At 41.2% G+C, this 19177-nt stretch overlaps 1 protein-coding gene across 1 annotated transcript in view; it reads left to right on the top strand.

Annotated features, from left to right (window-relative positions):
- hcn4 (hyperpolarization activated cyclic nucleotide-gated potassium channel 4) overlaps positions 1-19177 on the top strand; it is a 63387-nt gene that overhangs the window by 9102 nt on the left and 35108 nt on the right. Inside the window, exon 3 of the mRNA XM_070930615.1 lies at positions 10326-10749. Within this exon, the coding sequence (XP_070786716.1) occupies positions 10326-10749 (424 nt within the window). The remainder of the gene's footprint in view (positions 1-10325; positions 10750-19177) is intronic.

The raw sequence follows: 19177 nt of genomic DNA on the forward strand, positions 1-19177 counted from the left end.
GCTTTTATGAGCTGTTGTCATTTTATAATGTGCCAAAAAAATCAGTTGCTAGATTTCAGAAGAAAGATGGTAAGTGGACCGTAAAAAAAAGAAAGATGTAATGTAATGTAAAAAAAATATATATATATATATATGTTGCTATATGGCAAAAAAGTCCTATTAATATTGTGATATTGTTTTGAACCATACTGCCCAGCCCCATGTGTTGTGCGTAGCTTCCACATTTTATTAGTGGTCCCATTTCATTTGCTCAAAGCACTTTCAATTGTAAGTTATAACAGATGGAACGATGGCAGCAAATATAAAAAACACAATACAGTACATCTTCGTAAGGGAGTTAAGGTGCAACAGTAATTCAGCATATCATGAAAAGTGCGAATGCCAGTTCAAATAATAATCATTCGCACAGCTTGCTCATAATTCACCTGTCACTGCCATTATTCCATTGCTAATATCACTCTCTCCCCAGCCATCTGTGCAGAACAGACATGGCAGGAGGAAGGCATTTCCTTAGAGGACCTCTCCACGGTTTACTCTATAAGAATGTATAGAAGGCTGAAGTGCTTTGGAAACAGCGGGGTTTCCACTCAGATAGGAGCTGAGTCCAGTGCCCTGAATAAAGAACTCTGTGTGTGGCTGGCGTGATTCACAGGAAATACTTCCCTGGATCAATGTGTTTGGCCTGGCCCTGCCACACGCTGGGTGTCTAGAAGAGTCAGACAAATGGTTGGATTATGAGACATGCAGTGGTGAGAGACAGATTGGGTGGGGGGGGGGGCAACTCCTGATTTATCTTCACCATCTCCATACCCGCTAGCATGTCCTCTTTTCCCACACCAATTTTGGCTGTACCAACTTACCTGGTGTTTGATTGAATAGAGACAGCAGCAAAGTTGGTGCGTATAAATCCAATCCCTGACCCTGTTTAGCGTGTACAATCGAGAAATCATAGCGCTAACAAATAAACATGATAAATCCTGCCCTGTTTGGTTTAACAGTCAGATAAGCCTCCACTGTTGCTTACTCACGCAGACCAGCAAAAATCAGATAAACTGCATCTACTCTCCGATTTGATTTGATTTCATGCTCCGAGTGTCTTCTTACTGAGGGTTTTCCATCAGCTTTTAAGCTTTGTTAATTTTTAGGTTTATTTACCTCTGCTTTTGTGTAATGTTGCTCAAAACAACATTGTGGAAAAGTGGTGACCCATACGTCCAGAAGACCATGCTGACATGGATCTCTCCTCATACACTCCCTCTCTTGGTTATCCCTGCCCTTTAGTCTTAATATGTTGCACAGTCTCATTTTCTCTCACCTCTCCACATTTTCTCTCCCCATATTTTCTCTTTTCATGCCCCTTCTGTCTTTGTCGCCCTTTGACCTCAGATCATCATCATTTGGAGATGAATAGAAAAGGCTTTCATTGTGGCTGTTCCATTTGCTGATTGCAGCACCTGAAGTGGTGAAGATAATGGCCCAGTGCTGGTGCAGCCCGGAGCAAGGGCATGAGGTGATGGTGTACAGTGTGACCAGCTCCTCCTGGTATTACAGACAGTACATTATCTTTGCACTTAATCTATGTTAAAAGAAAGTCCGTTGTTCCATCTCTGTCTCTGGCTCTCTCCTGTCCAACAGAGCGGGGGGACGGGGGATGGGCAGGGGGCGGGGGGTCACTGGCCAGTGTTTCCTCTGCCACACTCTGTGGCTGGCTGACAGGGGACCCCTTTGACATGACCCTAAGGACCTTGTGGGAGATAACAAGGCATCATGATAAAACACAGATGCAATTAGTGGCAGGCTGACAGTCCACGGAGCTGGAGTGCAGATACTGGCATATGCTAGTAGGATAAGTGCATGCTGATGGCACCAGCTGGAGAGCTTTCTGTCCTCTCCGTGTCGTCAGCCCTGCCACTCACTGCCTCTCCATGTTTTCCCTACAGAGGGCACATTTATTTGCTGACTGCAGATGACCCATGTACAGTTTTTCTTGGTCTGGCCAGATAGGTAGCAGGTTGCGCTCAGGGAAGCTGTGAAGGACTCCTCAGGGCTGCAGAGACAAGGACAAGGGATACTGAGTAGCCAGGCAGAGACTCTCCAGAAACAGATAAAAAATAATAATAATAAAGATTCCCACTGGTATGAAAAGGGGACAGGAAACAGACTTGGCTACTTCAGAGCATTCTTCTCAGCGGGCTCCCTGATTACATCTGGTCAGTTTGCAAAGTAGCTTTGGTAATTTCATGATTCAGTCAGAGTTCTTTAAGTGCCCACTTCTGAGCTATTCAAACATCAGAGTGAGTTTAGGCTGGACTTATTTCAATGAGTGGATCTGGGGCATATTCTTAAATGTCTGGGACTGACGCTGCGGCATTTAGACAGTTTCCCTAAGATGGTTAGTCTGGATCCTGGACCTCTGAATCTCTGCCCACATCTCTAATTCTGAATGAAGATGAAATGAAAAGAAACAAGCAATTCAGTGATTATTACACCATTGAATGGTTTAAATTCCCTTGAAACCAATAATAGAGAATCATCATGAAAGGAATGTGCTGTGTTTCTTTTGTAAATACACCGTCTGAACAACTGAAAGGACTTGTAGCAGTAACATGTCTATTTTAGATCATTTCAATCGAAAGCCAACTGTACAGGGACCACACTGTACACATTTTGGCATTATGATATGAGCAATATAATGCACTTAAATGACCCACTAAAATGACATACATACAGACTATCAGTCCTCACTGGCAGAATGAGGTGAGGAAGGTTTTGTCAAATGAGAAGTACATTTTGACTATGTGTATGTGAAATCTACTCACAGACATAACCAGAGTTTGGCCATCAATCAAGAGTGATAGCAGGCTCCGCTCGTCTTTTGAATTTTGGTGGTTGTGCATCCTTCTGTTACATTTGTCAGTGCTTACCTTTAAGGGGTCAGACCTCTGTTAGAAAATGTTCTACTGCAGCCGATGTGACATTGTCTTTAGCATTGTCTTTCTCTTGGCTGCATTGAATAACAGTCCTAGACAGAGCTTTAGAGGTGAATGAAAAATCATACGCTGTACCCTTACCTTGATGTCCTACCAGTAGAAACTACTTGTAATCTTATTTATGGGCCTCTTTTAGCAGCGTTAGGTAAGGTTGGCTCCTTTCAGCTGATTTTGCTTCTCCTCTCCCCTCTGTAGGTATTTAGTAAATCCCTCTGTTTTCTCGTAGCCTAAGGTTGGGGAGATTTGCCTCTCGCTCTGATGAAATCTTCTTAGCCTAGGTTTGATAAAACAGCCTGCCTCACCTAAATATAGCCACCTGCGACTGCACAGCCCCAGTGTCAGTGATGTGCTTGCAGTGTGCCTGCTGGCTGTGCTCAGCAAAGACAGCACCGTTATGACAGTTCATTGGAGCGGGTGACAACAAAAATAGGATTAACCCTTTTAACCTGATTTTTGTTCTTCTAGACACTTAAATCTTACTGTGTTTGCCAACTGGCTTGTTTGAAACCAATGGGCTGCTCTTTTATGGGTAATACACAGGGTTTTGTTGTTGTTGTTGTTGTTACAGATGTTGTTCTCCTGTTAAGAGTGACAGGCTTTATCATAGACTGCCTCTCCCTGTGGCTAAGTGTAGAAAATGATATGATTTTTTTTACTCACAAGAGCCTTTTATGCTTAATTTCCATTCAATCCTCCTCATTTATTCATTTAAAAATGGCAATAGACTTAATGAGGTGGTTGTTCTGTCAGTTAGCATTTGAGTTTACCTGCAATTTAGAACTAGTTCAGTTAAATTGGTGCTGAAACAGCTGTTTGCAGCTAAAATACAGCTACACCAAACAGGAACACCAAATGCCTTATGTTTATTATCTGTGCTGTGTTGTCATTTCTCCCAGCAAATCGTAAAATCTGAAAATGTGTGATTTTGACTTTGGATTTTTTTGCACTTATGATTCTCATAAACAGAAATTATTTTGATAGCATGAACAGTAAAATAATAAAATAAATAAATAAATTACCCTCACTCTGGCTTTAAAACTGATGGACACATTATATTATAGAATATTACATCAGCTTAGAGTAGCCTATTAAACATCATACATGGTAAAATACAATATGCAATATTAAAATGACCTGGGCAGTAGACACTTCAAACAGAGATTTAGATTCTGTGCCCTTAAACCACAATACCTTAAACAATGTGTGTATCAGGTTTAACTTACAAACAGTCAATGTTGGTTTCTCTTAACTATGAAAGTAGCATCTCTCTAAACTTATCCAAGTCATTTTTGCTGACCAAATTTAACCAAACCAGAACCATAGATGTGACATATCAGAAAACACTCCCATGAGAAGGTTTTGGGGCACTGTGTCATTTTTTAGAGGCTTCAGATGTCTCTGAAGAATGACCTGCTTTGTTGTTTAGGTATGACCACTAGTTGTTTAACCTCTGTATCTACAACTTATACAAACTAAAAACAGAGCAACCATTCCAGTGGAATAACTCATATTTACACACCGACACATGAATACACATGAATAAACACACACCCACACACACACACACACACACACACACACACACACAAACTGAGATTAGGTAGTCCTATTAGTAATGATGCACTAATCCAACAAACAGGTCGGGTATTAGCCAAATGTGATCAATCCACATGATTTACCTTAAATATTTTTTTAATCATGACCATTTTATAATTGTAACAATTTTATGAACCTTCTAGAACAGTATTTACTGAAATTTGCACAAACATCTCCACTTCAAGACCCTCAAGTTACCTTACTCATTCAAGCCCGATCAGTTCCAAACAGTCAGCTATTCAAACTTTAAATAGAAAACTGCTTGGTGTCAGCCAAAACCTGGACTTTAGGTATAGAAATCATTTTTTGGGAGAGAAAAAGGCAGAACTGTGTGTAGGCATGTGGTGGTCAAATGAAACAGGGTGTTTGTGCTATTGATATTTAACATAACATGAGCCAAAATTCTCAGGCATATAGTGAGTCAGAAATTCTGAGCAGGACCCCTGATAACCCGACCAAATCTTCAGAGAGAAAATGAGAGCAAACACACACACACACACACACACACACACACACACACAAATTAATTATTCAAAAGGGAAACTGCTTTTTCATGCAAAAACATACATTTCAATCAGTTAATCAGCCCAAATCACATTTACATTGCACACAATGTTGGCTGGTGCCCTTGTGGAAGTGTAGGCTGGGAGCACTCACTGTTCTTCTGCTGTTCCCATTCAGTCAGTGTGGTGCAGAATAAAGGGAGACACTGTTAAATGCTGTCTACCACTTGTACCTGACATGACAGATGATCTGCCTGCATGCTATGCCATCACTCTCCCAGCATGGTAGCCAACAGATAGACACCTCTACAAAGGGAATGAAAACAAGTGCACAAACGCATGCATGCACAAATACAAACATATACTGCCTTTATATGCAGGACTATATATACACCCAATTCTTGTATCCCCTGTGCCTCCTCAATTTAAATATAGGCTACTCTGAAAGGTAAGTGTGTGTCCATCTCGGGCTGTTTGTGGTGGCTCTCACAATCTCTTTCAGGTAGCCTGGCTGGCAGGGTGAGGAGAATGAGAGAGGCTTATCGTGTAGTCAGATGCACTCTGAGGGTGACAACATGTTCCTGCTGTCCCTGGTCACCCCACCGGAGAGCAGAGTGGGCTGTGGCCCTGTCCCTACAGACAGCAAAATGTAAGGGCTCCCTTCATCAGTACGTTGAACTCTCAGCACCATGACAAGTTAGGTGTGAGCCATTCTGCTGCTCCTTTTTCTCAATGTCTCCAATGTTTCTCTGCTTTGCCAGGCCTCATTTTTAAAAGTTTGTTTCACACACATCATGGAAACCTACCGCCGTGTCGGCCTTTACTTTCTCTTCAGCTCAGTCTGCCACTCGCGTCATGTCACTCTGTCACATGTCTATTTTGGGCTTTTTGTTTATTACCAAGTCCAAGCCAAAAGATTGATTTATGTAGAAAGAAATTAATATATAAAAGAAGTATTAAAATAAAATAAGCTGGACTTTTCACTATACATTTATGTTTGGTTTAACATATTGGCAATTTTTTGTGTACTGGAGTTGTGACCAGAATAGCTTAGGCGTCAATATAGATGCCTATAACAACTGTCTAATAAAATACGATAAAAAATAAAATGGATAAAACAATATATTTGTTTCAAATGAGATGTTTCTCTCTCCTCAGACAGCTGGGAATATCACCTCTGCTTTCATTTTATTTCAATACAGGTGGTATGCCACCACACAGTATGAGTCTGTGATTTGAGATGCTCACAGAGATATGGGATTGTTTAATGCCTTTGAAATGTCCGCCCAACATCCCGCACTTGCCTAACTGTATTTATAGAACAATGTTCTTCTATGTCAGGGTCCCGGTGCATAATAAAACACAGTAAATGGATCCCTGCTATGTTTAGGTGGCCTGACCTCCATTAGGAGGCAACCACAAGAGTGAAAAGGAGAAATTGTGAGCATTTACTCTACACGTGCATGCATGCGCGCACACCTGCACACACAAACGTGTGCATGTAAAAACACAGTCTACACGTAAAAACGCACAGAATGCACAGGGATTCCTACACAGGTCTTTAAATTTTGCGTAGTGAGTATTTCCTTAACCCAGAAAATTGTAGTGGTTAATCACAATGATAGTTGTTTTAGGGTGTCCTGAATATCTGACTAATGGTCATAGGATGTCTTCCACTGGTAGATTTATTTGAAAAAAGTGCCATGAAAAAATACCATGATCTGATTTGTTTTTCTCTTTTGATGTTGGAACATGTGTTGCTTTTCCTTTATATTTGAAAAGATGCATTTTCACAATGAGTGTACAGCAGCTACTGTTAATTATACCAATCCCCACACTCCTATAACAAGTGAGGCGTGCTCAAACAGGTGGCAGCAGTAGCTGTGTGCCAGAGTGACGTCCAGAGGTCTTAAACTGCATTCTGTCTTGTTATTCTTTCTACAAAGATGTTGAGGAGCTCTCCTGTGGCACTACTTCTTTATTTATTTCACTTTGTTATTCATACAACATCATCTAACTGCTGGCTGAGATTTTTCTGTAAGGTTTGTATCTTTTTTACAAGCTAGACATCTTTGTCAAGCCCCCACCTCTATGGCTTGTCTTGTTTTTGTTTTTTTCTGGTGCCTAAAGATACCCCGTTTTTGCACTCAGAGTGCATTTATTTTTATTAGCTGGGCTATCAGTGCGGCTCTAGGTATGGCAATGTTGGTTTGTCTGCATCCTCCAATCAAAGTCAATTTGTCCAATACTTTGTTTTATGACCAAATACCTGCAAAATGAATGACATTCTCTTCAGCCTCAGGTGTACTTTATGTTTAGTGGTAATTAACAAACGTTACCATACTAACGCGCTAAAGATGGTGAACGTGTTAACCAAGGTATTCCATATAATGTTTTAGATGCATCGTATGTACCTTACTTTGTCAAAGTCACAATGATTTTGTGTGGCGAAACCAATGTCTGCCTGGAAGAATGGAAAAACACATTTGACTATGTAAAATGTTGTGGTATGCTTTTGGTTGCTATTTGTGATAGTATTTTGTAATTTGTAAAGTAAAAAGTAAAGAATCTGCAGAAATACAGAAACACTGACATATCATGTGTGGTTGAGTCCTAACAGTTGATATGTCGTTGTTACAGTTACTGAGAGAAACAACAGAAACGGAAACCCTGTCTTTCAAGTGCTGGAAGCACACTTACATCCTATTAGTAAGCTGTGTAGATTAAACAAATGCACAGGCTATCTAAAGTTTGTAATATGAGGGAACGTGGCAACAGGAGGAACAAATGTCATTACCTATGTTTGCATTTCTCCCTTTGAAGTTTTTGTTGTCCTCTTGGGCTTTCAGTCTTAACATTTCCAAACACAGTGGTGGCAAGGTCTGTCTAAATATAACTCCACTTGACAACAAGCTGGAACAGTAGATACCCTTTTACTTTGAAGAATTCCAATTACTGTCACTGTTTCCCCCCCGTGTGTGTGTATATGTGTCTGTGTGTGCAACAGACATGAAACTGAGATGTGTGTCTGTGCATACTGTGTATTTATGTATGCATGTGTAAGTAAGTGCAAGATGCTCTTGTAAACTGTAATTTGAGCACATTACAACTCGAGCGTCTGCCACATAGCCGCCTGTGTGCAGTATTTTACAGTAATTATTTATTCCAAGGGTAAAGTCGGTCCACAGATTTAGGTGTTACAAGGCAATGAGACCTCTTGTCCCCAGTGGTAACCATGACAAACAGTAACATGGAGAAGTCACTGCTGGCCATCATTGAAGTCCCTTGTTTTGCCTCCATAATGCATCAGTAATCAAGTTTAGTCATGCTCACAGAAAGTAGAAGAAAATAGAACATTGCTAGCAAAAAACCCCTTCACATTATTTGCTGGGACCAAGTCTGCACCATTTAAATGATAAAGTTTCTTTTATAGCAATGTGGAACATCCACGATAGTAGTGGCATCAATGGGGATATCAAGGTACAAGGGTAAGACTACTTTAAGTGCAAGCTTTTGTAGCGTTCATCACAAGCATGTCTCAAAGGACTTTAAAGAGAGAAGGCCATTTGAGATCTAACTAATCATCAATGAAATGATAAACTGTACATCATCCATCAAAGCAAACACAGGGAAGCAAAGAAAAAACACGAGACTCCCGAGGAAAATCACACAAGGAAAAGAAATGGAAAACACCTGGTATGTGCCGGGTTATTTTTATGCTTTTGCTCTGTGAGGCTGAGAGTAAGTACCAAACTAAACCAAAAAAATGATAACTGAATTTTTACTCAACTTGACTTGGATCAGGCCGTGTGATCCTGTAGAGCAGCAGTTCATTGAAAACGGATGAGTTATTTACTTCAACACACTGTGAATCAACCATGAAATCAATAGACATCAGCTGCAACAAGGAAGTGAAATATCAGTAATTACTTGCTGTGGTCTGCCTCGCTTGCAGTAAAAATGGATCTGCTACCCTGGTTATGTATGTGGTATCCTTTCTTCCTTATTTCTTATGGCCCTGCTCTTGAAATTGGTTTTGCACAGAGACCGATCTTTGTGGCCCAGTTAAAGTTGGGTGGGTAAATCATACAGGCTCACTGGGCCAGTGCACAATGCAGAACGCCCCATGGTGCAATCTGTGGAGTATCCAGGATATATCACCCCTTAACACAAAAGGGCCAATCTGGATTCAATTACCGAGCCAGCAAAGATTGCCATTCACTCTCAGGCTTGGAAGATGGACGAGGTCACAGTACAGTTTGTAATTATCAGTTAACCCTCATTGACCTTTCAGTTGTGATTTACAGTCCAAACACAAATAGCTGCCTTCTGGCATGGTGGGGAGGTTACACGTATAGGTTATTACGCCATCATTACTCCCTGTGTGTATAATCTCGCTTCCACCACACATGCTCAACACCTAAGGGTACTTAAGGTTAAAACAGGCCTATGATGAGACACAGAGTGGGTTCCCATCACTTGTTGCTCATAGAGAAAAACAACACATCAGTCCGTATATCTGTGGTTAATTAGATAAACAATATACTTCTGCAATGTGTGCTGGTGTTTTGTGGTTAGGCCTTTTTCCAAAAAGTCACTCTCGAAAGATGAGATAACATCATGGCAGACATTCAACTTGTCATTGCAGGAAAAGCACAGGTGTTAATAAACAACAAATAACAAATAAACTAATAATATTAATGATGGCTCTGTTCTATTCAGATGTGTCAGTAAGCCATGACAGTGCGACTGTGAGCCAGCATGCACGATACCAAGACCCTGATACTGAAGCAGCTACATGGAATTCAGCCATCATTTATTTTATTATTTTCACTTTCCCTACAGTGACATGTCAGTGTCTTCTGTGAAAAAGGCCTAAACTATAGATGTTACACATACATGTCACAATAAGATATTTCTCTTTTGATATTTACAAATGAATTCTGTTTATTTTGTTATGTATTTTTTGTCTGTCTTTTGTATGGTGAGTCTAAGAGTGTGAGTTACAGACAAGGTGCCTTGTATAGTTTCTGGTGCATCTCAGTTTTAAAGCCTTAAAAAAATGGCAAATGGTTTTGCTATACATTATACTCTGCATGATGTAAAGGGATGTACATACAGTATGTATATCATACATCATGCAGCCCCTATGGAATGAGCTTGTAAAGGGCACAGAAGAATAATGTCTCTCTTTCACCATCCCATCTCTGCCCTTTCCATGTCTCTCTCCAACAAGGTTTTACTGGGACTTGACCATGCTGCTGCTGATGGTGGGCAACCTCATCATCATCCCTGTGGGTATCACGTTCTTCAAGGATGAGCACACGCCCCCCTGGATCGTGTTCAACGTGGTCTCTGACACCTTCTTCCTCATGGACCTGGTCCTCAACTTCAGGACGGGCATCGTCAAGGAGGACAACACGGAGATCATCCTGGATCCGCAACAGATCAAGATCAAGTACTTGCGGAGTTGGTTTGTGGTGGACTTCATCTCCTCCATCCCTGTGGACTATATCTTCCTCATCGTGGAGACGCGCATCGACTCAGATTTCTACAAGACAGCGCGCGCCTTGCGGATTGTCCGCTTCACAAAGATCCTCAGCTTGCTGCGACTCCTGCGCCTCTCTAGACTCATTCGCTACATCCACCAGTGGGAAGAGGTAGGAAAGTGCACCTCAGCGTGTTTACTGTATGTGTATAGTTGTGCTGATTGTTGTATGGTGTGTATAATGTGTGCGATTTTGAGTTGTCCTTGGCAAACTGGATTCCCTGGATGTCGACAAGTGGATTCACACTGAGACACAAAGACAGAGATGCAGAGAATATTCCAAGGAAATCGCAATGATTGAGAATTGTACAAGCATACTATTTGATGAAGCTAGTCAAACACATAGGGCTTCACTTCCTAAATCCAATTATAATCCAAATGCTATTCCCATGCTGTGGAGCTACTGCAAGTATGTTTGCAGAGCACTGTACCTTTCCGTTTCCCCTGGGAAGGAAATATGGATAGATGCTGCTTCTGATTACATCCACCCTTAAACAGAGTGAAGAGGCTCTTTTGGTGTATCCCAGTCACCAATAAGTTGATGAAGCCGGGATTGCTGATTAGCATTTTCTCTCTGTGTGCCCATCCAGCTAGGGGGGGTGGGGGCACAGAGCCCAGAGAGGCATTGCTGCCATGCGAGCAGGATTATAATTGCGGCAATAATTAGAAAACTTCCCATTCTCTCACTGGATGGATCTTGTTGTTTAGTCTCAGAGGTAAAAGGTGCAAAGTGAAGCATCAGAGTCTCAGGGTGGAGTCAACGAGAAGACACTAGGAGGATAACATGGGACATGTCATTGCTGCCATGTTGGTCAACCACAAAATAGGAGAAAACACTGGATAATTTAATAAATGCAACCCACGAGTAGGACTATTTTCAGAGGCTCTGTGCATCATAATAAACTGCAGTTTTTCATTCCACATATCCTTCCTAAAAATAACCAAAGCCCCCTACTAGCTTGTACTTCTTTAAGGCGATGGCGGTGCATGGTGGAGGCTTCAGTTCAGGGTTTAGTGTCTCTATGAAGAGTACACAGTCTGTGTGCATAGTGGTTATATTGCATTGTTGCAGTTTACACTGTTGTTGATGTCAGGGAGCAAAGCAACATTTTCAGTTACTGGTCAGATGGGTCTTGCAGTAAATGTAAATCCATACATCTCTGTGACACACTGAAATGTAACTTGTCCCCACAGTATTGAATTTTTGTGTGTGTTTATTACTCAGTAATGACTTTCGTGTCCAGATACATTTCATCCAATCACAAATTACTTTTTTATTTATTTTCTATATGAAAAGGGCAATAAATAGGAAAATGTGTTTGCTGCAGCTTCATCCCAAAGAGCTCTGTGGCTTCTGTCTTACAGACGGAAAGTGCTGTTTGTCGTCATCAAAACAATCACAGTCAACAAAACAATAATTTCAACATGAGTCTCTGTTATGTGTGTCTCTCTCTGTGGCACCACTGATTGAGTCCTTTAATTTTATTTATGAAAGACACACAAGTACACATCATTTTGGTTCTTATAGACAAATACTAGCACATTTTAAAATGATAATGGAAGAATTCATTCAATCAGGGACATCTTCAGAAATGAGATCCTTGGCTCAGCTGTGTTTTGTGCTTTAAATTGGACTGTTTTAGAAAATGCACAGTGGGTTGCTCAAGGTCACATGAAGAGTGTGTGGTTATTTTCTTTTAGTTTCACATTCACATACTAACAACACTGTATTGATATCCATTAATTAGCCCGTTTGCACACTGTTGTCACAATGCAGCGCCACTCAGTCAGTTGGTGGGTGTGTTCACCTGAGTGCGTGATATTACATGGATAATTGGAAAGGTTGAATAGCAGGCTGATTGCCAATCAAACTACAATATCCCAAGACCTGCCCACGGGCGTTCTGAAAAGTTCCTGGTTTTCAAATATTCAGCTGGCACTCTGGGTAGAACAGTGTATATAAGTGTGGTGACATTAATCATGCAGGGCCCCTGTGATGCCATTTCAAAGAGAGGAAAAGTTCAAATGAATCACTGGGGGAGACTCCCTTTGCCACCCTGTGCCTCCATGCATGCCTGCTGCTCTACTTCTGAGCCCAAAATGAAGGCAGGGATACATGCATCCAGTTGAGGCCAGCCATCATTTGAATGGAGTGGACACACAGACAGGGTGCTGTCACGTGTTCAGTCGGAGCAATGAGGCAACAAAGGCAGGAGAGACACGAAAGGGGAGAAAAAAAGAAAAAGCAGTATCGCTTGCTGAACTAGCTTATAGACATGAGTTATTGTTTTGGTTGTAATCCACCACCACCCCATAATAGTGATCTGCCTAAGAAAGGAAGGCAGTAATATGAGGAGTAAAAAAAACTTTGCAGGACAGTGATGACCGCAGCATCTAAAATCCACCAAGACAATACGACAAAGAGAGGGTACATTACACTCACGGAGCCAGCTGCCATTTACATGTTTTATGCCTGTGTGGGTGGTGTGTGTGTGTATGTGTGTGAGGTTTGCTGATGAATGCTAGCTAGGCAGACAGAGTGAAAGGCCAGCTTTGCCTCAGCGCCAGAGTACTCCAGATGCAACCTCACAGAAATGTCATCTGTCACAGCAGAATAACTTGTCGCCGAGATCTCACCACCTGACTGACTTTTTGACTTTTTACTATTGACAGCTACACTTCAGACAACGTGTATGTATCTCATCGCCATTTGAATATTTTGGTAACACTTTACAGTGACCGTACTTTGGTCTACTCACCTGCATGTTGAGCTTGGGAGAGAAACTGGAACTACATAGTAATTACGTGGTTGCACTTACCTAACCTATACTTTTATACTATACTGTCCTACAAATGTGTGTTCTTTTCCATAGAAAAACACACAGTAATACACAAGTACATACAAACGTTGTTATTTCCTGTGGTTTTCACAGACTTTCACAGGCAGGCGTCCTTGTGATCCATGACACTGCAATTTTAGCCCTGTAAGATCACTGAATGCCATTCAGCGCTGCTTGCCACTCTAAATACGGTGCCGTGAAGAGGTGCACTTCTCTGACACTGTGATGTCCCGATGTCCTCCAAAAGGCAAAGCTGATTTATTTTACTCATATTTCACAAGTATCCCAAGCTATAAATAGTCCTGCAAGAATTAATTTGGTTTGTTATTGTTTGAGTTTCATTTCCTCCCCAGTAAGAAGTCACACAGAGGACACTTCTTCCGGGAAGTGTTGAATACAGCTCAGTGAACTGTATTGCATGGTTTAATGCCTCGTAGAGCAATACTGTTGGGAACAAATTTTAAAATTAGAATCTTTTCACATGTACTCGCTGCAGTGAATAAAGCTCTTTAGGAATTCAGGTCAAGACAAGGGAATATAACATGTGTGCTGAAGAGATGGAAAAGTAATTTATACCAAAAGCAAGGACAAAACTAAAAACTGAATGTGTTCAAAAATAGATTCATAAAATCATAGCAGCATGCTTACCATAGAGAACATATAGAATCCTTTGTCATAAGGTGACTAAGCTAATCATTTGCTGCCTCACATCCTCACTCAAATTGCCCCTGTGTGACCTGCGCTTTCACAGCAATAGGCCGGTCCAACACGTCATAAATGTTTCATAATCCTTTGGGGACAGTTAGCTAACTCCCACACGTAGTATCGTCCTCGGCCATTGCGTCATTATTTTATAAGTGAAATAACATGTCTGAGAAACCTAAAGGTGCTGAATCTACAGATGCCTCCTTAGAGCCAAAAACAGGATACTATCTTTAGAGTCCCCTCAGCTTCGGTTTTATGAAACTGCAATGGCAAATAATTAATCGTAGAGTGCATTGCGATCAATACACGTGTCCATTCATTGTAACATATGTATGTATGTCAGTTGCGTTGTCCTGCGTGAGTGTATGCATGCTTTTTCTGGCTTCGTTGATATAGACTATAACTGTGTGTCCTTTGGAGAGCATACTGTGCTAGTAGCCTGAAGCTCAGACATGTTGGTTTAAGTGTCCTTGAGCGCGATGCTTGACCCCCAAACTGCTCCAGTGGGGCTTCTCTGAAGTCAGCAGGATTATGGGTCAAAGTAGAATGGTATTCTTTTATGAATTGTAGTAAAGTATGAGTGTAGCTACAGTAGTAATAAATAACTTACTGTTAACTGTTTCCTCCACTACATTTATTATAAAGCTTTATTTACTAGTTACTTTACAGATTCAGATTATTAATACAAAATCTAATCAACAAATAATGCAATCATATCATCTGCACCTCCTCAAAGACTCTAATCCGAACACTACTAACACCATCAATATCCTTTTGCATAAATAAGGCAATGTCCTGATCCCCCCACCAGCTCATGAATCTTCTTCTTCAATGTCCTTTTTTTTGTCACAGCTGTCATAAATTAGCTCTGATTCCTTCCATTTCCTCTCCAAACACTCCAGATTTAAGGTTGTTTTTACAATTGCCCCATGTTGACAGTATGTTGTTTACAAACAAGGGTTTTTTTGCGAGGATGGCTACATGCCAGTGATAACACTGTCATGCATAATGACGTTCAACATGGTGTGCAGATATCCATCACACACACACACACGCAGAGCAGGCTGCCGTTATGGCGTCTCCCCTGTCTCCCTCTTGTCAGCTTCCTCTTGTCACTTTTCATCGGGATAAAAATAAGACTGTGACCGGATATTCTCCTCATTGGAGTTGTCTCCTGTTGACGAACCGGTGACTTGGATGAGATTAGTCATCCTGTTAAATCAGATTCAAGGCAGTGCACTAATGACTAAGCTCTGAGGGCTTCCTCTCATCGTGCCTGATGCCTACAACATGCCAGTCTCGACTGGCCGACCCAGTAAACGTTGCTTTTACCATGGATGGAGATGAATTTATGAGAGCAGAGTCGAGGCCTTTACTGAAGGGGGCAGGGGGTTTGAAAGATGAAGAAGAGGATATTTTATGGTGAGGTGTGTAGTCAAATGACTTAAGGTGCAAGGAGCTAAACCACACCACCTGTGTTTATTTATTGCAAGGTGACAGAACGTCCATCTCTATTTATATTGGCATCTTGGATTGTTGAGATTGATGGCTCTGCCCGTCCAAGTGGCTGTGTGCTGCAGTTAGGGAGAAACAAAATGATCCGTCAGTGAAATGCTCAGGTGCTGTGATAGAAGTTAGCCATGTGGCTGCCCCGTGGGTCCAGAGAGGGAATGAGGCGCCTTTCATTTCCACTCAGTAAATCCATACAAAAATATTTAAATAAGGTAAATCAGCTAATCAGCCCCCCACTCACTGACCCTATACCTTAGCCAAGGACCGGTCTTTCAGTGATAAGAAGAGCAGGAAGAATAGATTTAATAGGCTATTATTGAGTGCACAATGAGGCTTGCCAGCAACAGTGACAGGTCCTCAACATCCTGAATGAGCCTTGTGTGATATCAATACCCACAGTGGATTTGCTTAAAAAACTATTACACAGAAATGTGTAATCCTGCACAAACCCAAGTGCGCATCTTGGTAGGGAGCAGAGCGAGAGTGGGTTTTGTGATCCGAGGCCTCCAGGCCTGTTTAGACAGATGATGGAAGGGTGTTCCCAGTGGTCCACTCCCAGGCCTACTTCTCATTCTCCACGTGTGCTTCGTCTACCATGACAGCGTGCATGAGCGTGACATTTTGGTTGAGGCATTTATAGTGAGAAATCTAACCTCTGCCCACAGCCTGCTCCCAGAATCTGCCATCGTGCTGGATGATTAAAAATAGCACTGAGACATGCGTGGATTGATTCAGATGATAAACTTCATTACTCATCAAAGGGAAATCGTGTCTCGCTCAAACACAGGAAGATGTGGCATGTGGCAATCAGCTCACTAAATCTAGTAAACATACAATACAGTACTTCTCCAAAATTAGCTCTGCTTCTAGAGAAAAGGCAGATGTCATTAAATAACCAGTATATTCCTCAAAAATACTTTACTTGTGTATTTATGATTTAAAATGTTGAAATGTATATTTTCAAGTATGAAGCTAAAACTATGCAACAGTTGTTAAAAACAAATCTCTTTATGTTGCATGTGTTTTGAACTAAAATAACTAATTCACTAACATGATTATTACTAAATGACTAAATTAGTGCATTAAACACAATAATAAATTATCTAATTGGAGAGCTGTCCTGTTGATGATTTTGACCACTCTGTTGTCAATTATTAAATAACTGCTGCAGAAATGTAGCTTGTGCAATTAAACTTAATCATTACATGAATTATGCAAAACCAATTAAAGTAAATCAAACAGCTTTTCTTAGCATATCACTCGGTGTGAGCAGCTCGACAGGACATGTGTGGAGGTTCAGTCAGCAAAATGGCATCAGAAAAACAGTATGGGTGAAGAATTTTTTGTTTTCTCTTATGTGTCGAGACGCCATCACGCCACACATTCATCATCATTAGCAGCGCGGGCAGCAAACACCAGATGCCTCGGTATAGCGCTACATCGGCTGTGTCTGGGCAGCCACTGTCACCACCATGGGACATATGCATCTATTCTCTCACCTGGATCACGCTCTTCTCACTCCATCTGTTAGAGATGACTCGGCAGCTGCCTCCCTCCACTCTGTGCCTGCCTGGGCCCGATCGCCGGCTCACAGGGATACCGATTAGTTTATGACTTTAGCACATGACCCTGCTTTTGACCCCTGTCATGTTTATTGGTCTTTATTTACTAGTTTTATTTATCCGTGAAACGCTGTGAATATCTTCGGTCTATCGCTTCCATTCATAGTAGGAGTATAGAAAAAAGTCAATTTGTGTTAAACTTAGTAGCATTTATATGCAATACTGCATGTTTTGCAATGTGTTAGGATGCTGGTATTTAGAGTAGAGTAGTAGAAGTACTGGTAGTAGTTGTATAGTTTTAGTTGGCCAGAGATTATAGTAATCATAGTATTTCTAGTAGTAATTTAGTGATGGTACTAGTTTTATTATCAGTGTTCCTTTTTTATTTTTTGCCTTGTAACATTGACTGAGGTTAAGGCGCCTTTTCCCACACGATTACTGTTTATAAAAGACAGCCTCCACCTCAAACTGCTTACAACAATGTTGTTGCCGTTTCGCTAGTTTCCTTCATGAAACCACTCCATTAACTTATTATAGGTTACGTGATCTGACCCATGTTTTTGATTTAAAAAAAAAGGCAAGCAGATATCAGCATGGCCTCTCATATGGAAATGTCTAATGAGGCTAGTGAAAGTAACAACAAGCCCCCCCTAAGAAACTGTTGTGTTGCGTCTCCCTGCGCTCATCAATCAAAGCTCACTTGTTTATGCTGGTGCTCATGCTGCCAGGCTCACTCTGTGTCCCTATCAATTAAGAGAAAGTGGTCAGCAATCCATCATCCTCCATGTAACACGCCATGTTGTGGAATGCCATGTGTGCAAACAGTGCATGCATTCACATGTGTGTGTTTTTGTTAAATACTGTACGTGTGCATGTTTACTGTACAGTACACAGACGCCCGGCTGTATGTCGCTATATTCTCATTTACAAAGAGGCGACAGAAATGAAAGGAGAGGGAGAGGAGATACAGAGACCTCATTCCTTTGCCTCAGAATAATGATCCTTTAATAATGATCCAACCTTCTAACAGAACCAATCTTGGGAACAATTTTTCGTAACTGGAAAGTCTGTTCCTGCTTGGCATGGGTGTATTTGAATTGATTACAGCTGTGAAGAGAGATAGAGGAATCACCTTCCTCCAGTGACAGTACAGTTCGGGTTACAAACTGGAGATTTGCATGGCATTACCCGTGACAGTTCTCATAGACTTTATTCTCAACACAGTGGTTAAGTGCCAGAGGTCTTTTGAGGGCACATCTACAGTAGGAATGTAGCAGGAGTTATTGTTGAACACTAATGAGTCATTCAGGCTGCGCCACAAGATATTGAAAGGAATTTATCCTGCTTCAGAAATATGCTGACACTGTAGAGAGTTTGATAGTATTCAGTGTATTTACAGGTTCAAGGACAACCCACACGATGTGCATGACACCCTAAAGACAGTAGATCATTTCATGCTCCTTAAGAAGAGTTTTGTCCCAAAATGAGCCAGTGCTAGGCACCATTTCAGATGATAGAGGTAACACCTGTTTATCAAACTCAGAAGTAATAATAGTAGAATAATAGAAATGTACATGTAGTTCTTATACTCCAGCAATTTAGTATTGTATTTCCATACATTTTGGGGGACTAAAAGAGACACATTTAAAATAAGAATGGTCAAAATCGATGCAGCAGAGTTTTACATGCTTAAATGCTTGATCCTACATTTCTTTAGATCCTCCCCTGCCTGGTAAACATTCACATCTTTCAAACTCAAAGCCCCCAGTTTGTAAAACAGGCTTTCTGTTAAAAAGTTCTCCAAGCATGAGGTGAGATAACCTCAATGACATCACTGCAACATCGTCAGGGTTATTTTCTCAGACTCCCCCAGAGCCACAGAAGAAATTATACAACTGTTCACATGCTCAGTAGTACCAAT

Source organism: Enoplosus armatus, chromosome 1 (genome assembly GCF_043641665.1).
Source record: "Enoplosus armatus isolate fEnoArm2 chromosome 1, fEnoArm2.hap1, whole genome shotgun sequence".
NCBI classification, from domain to species: Eukaryota; Metazoa; Chordata; class Actinopteri; order Centrarchiformes; family Enoplosidae; genus Enoplosus; species Enoplosus armatus.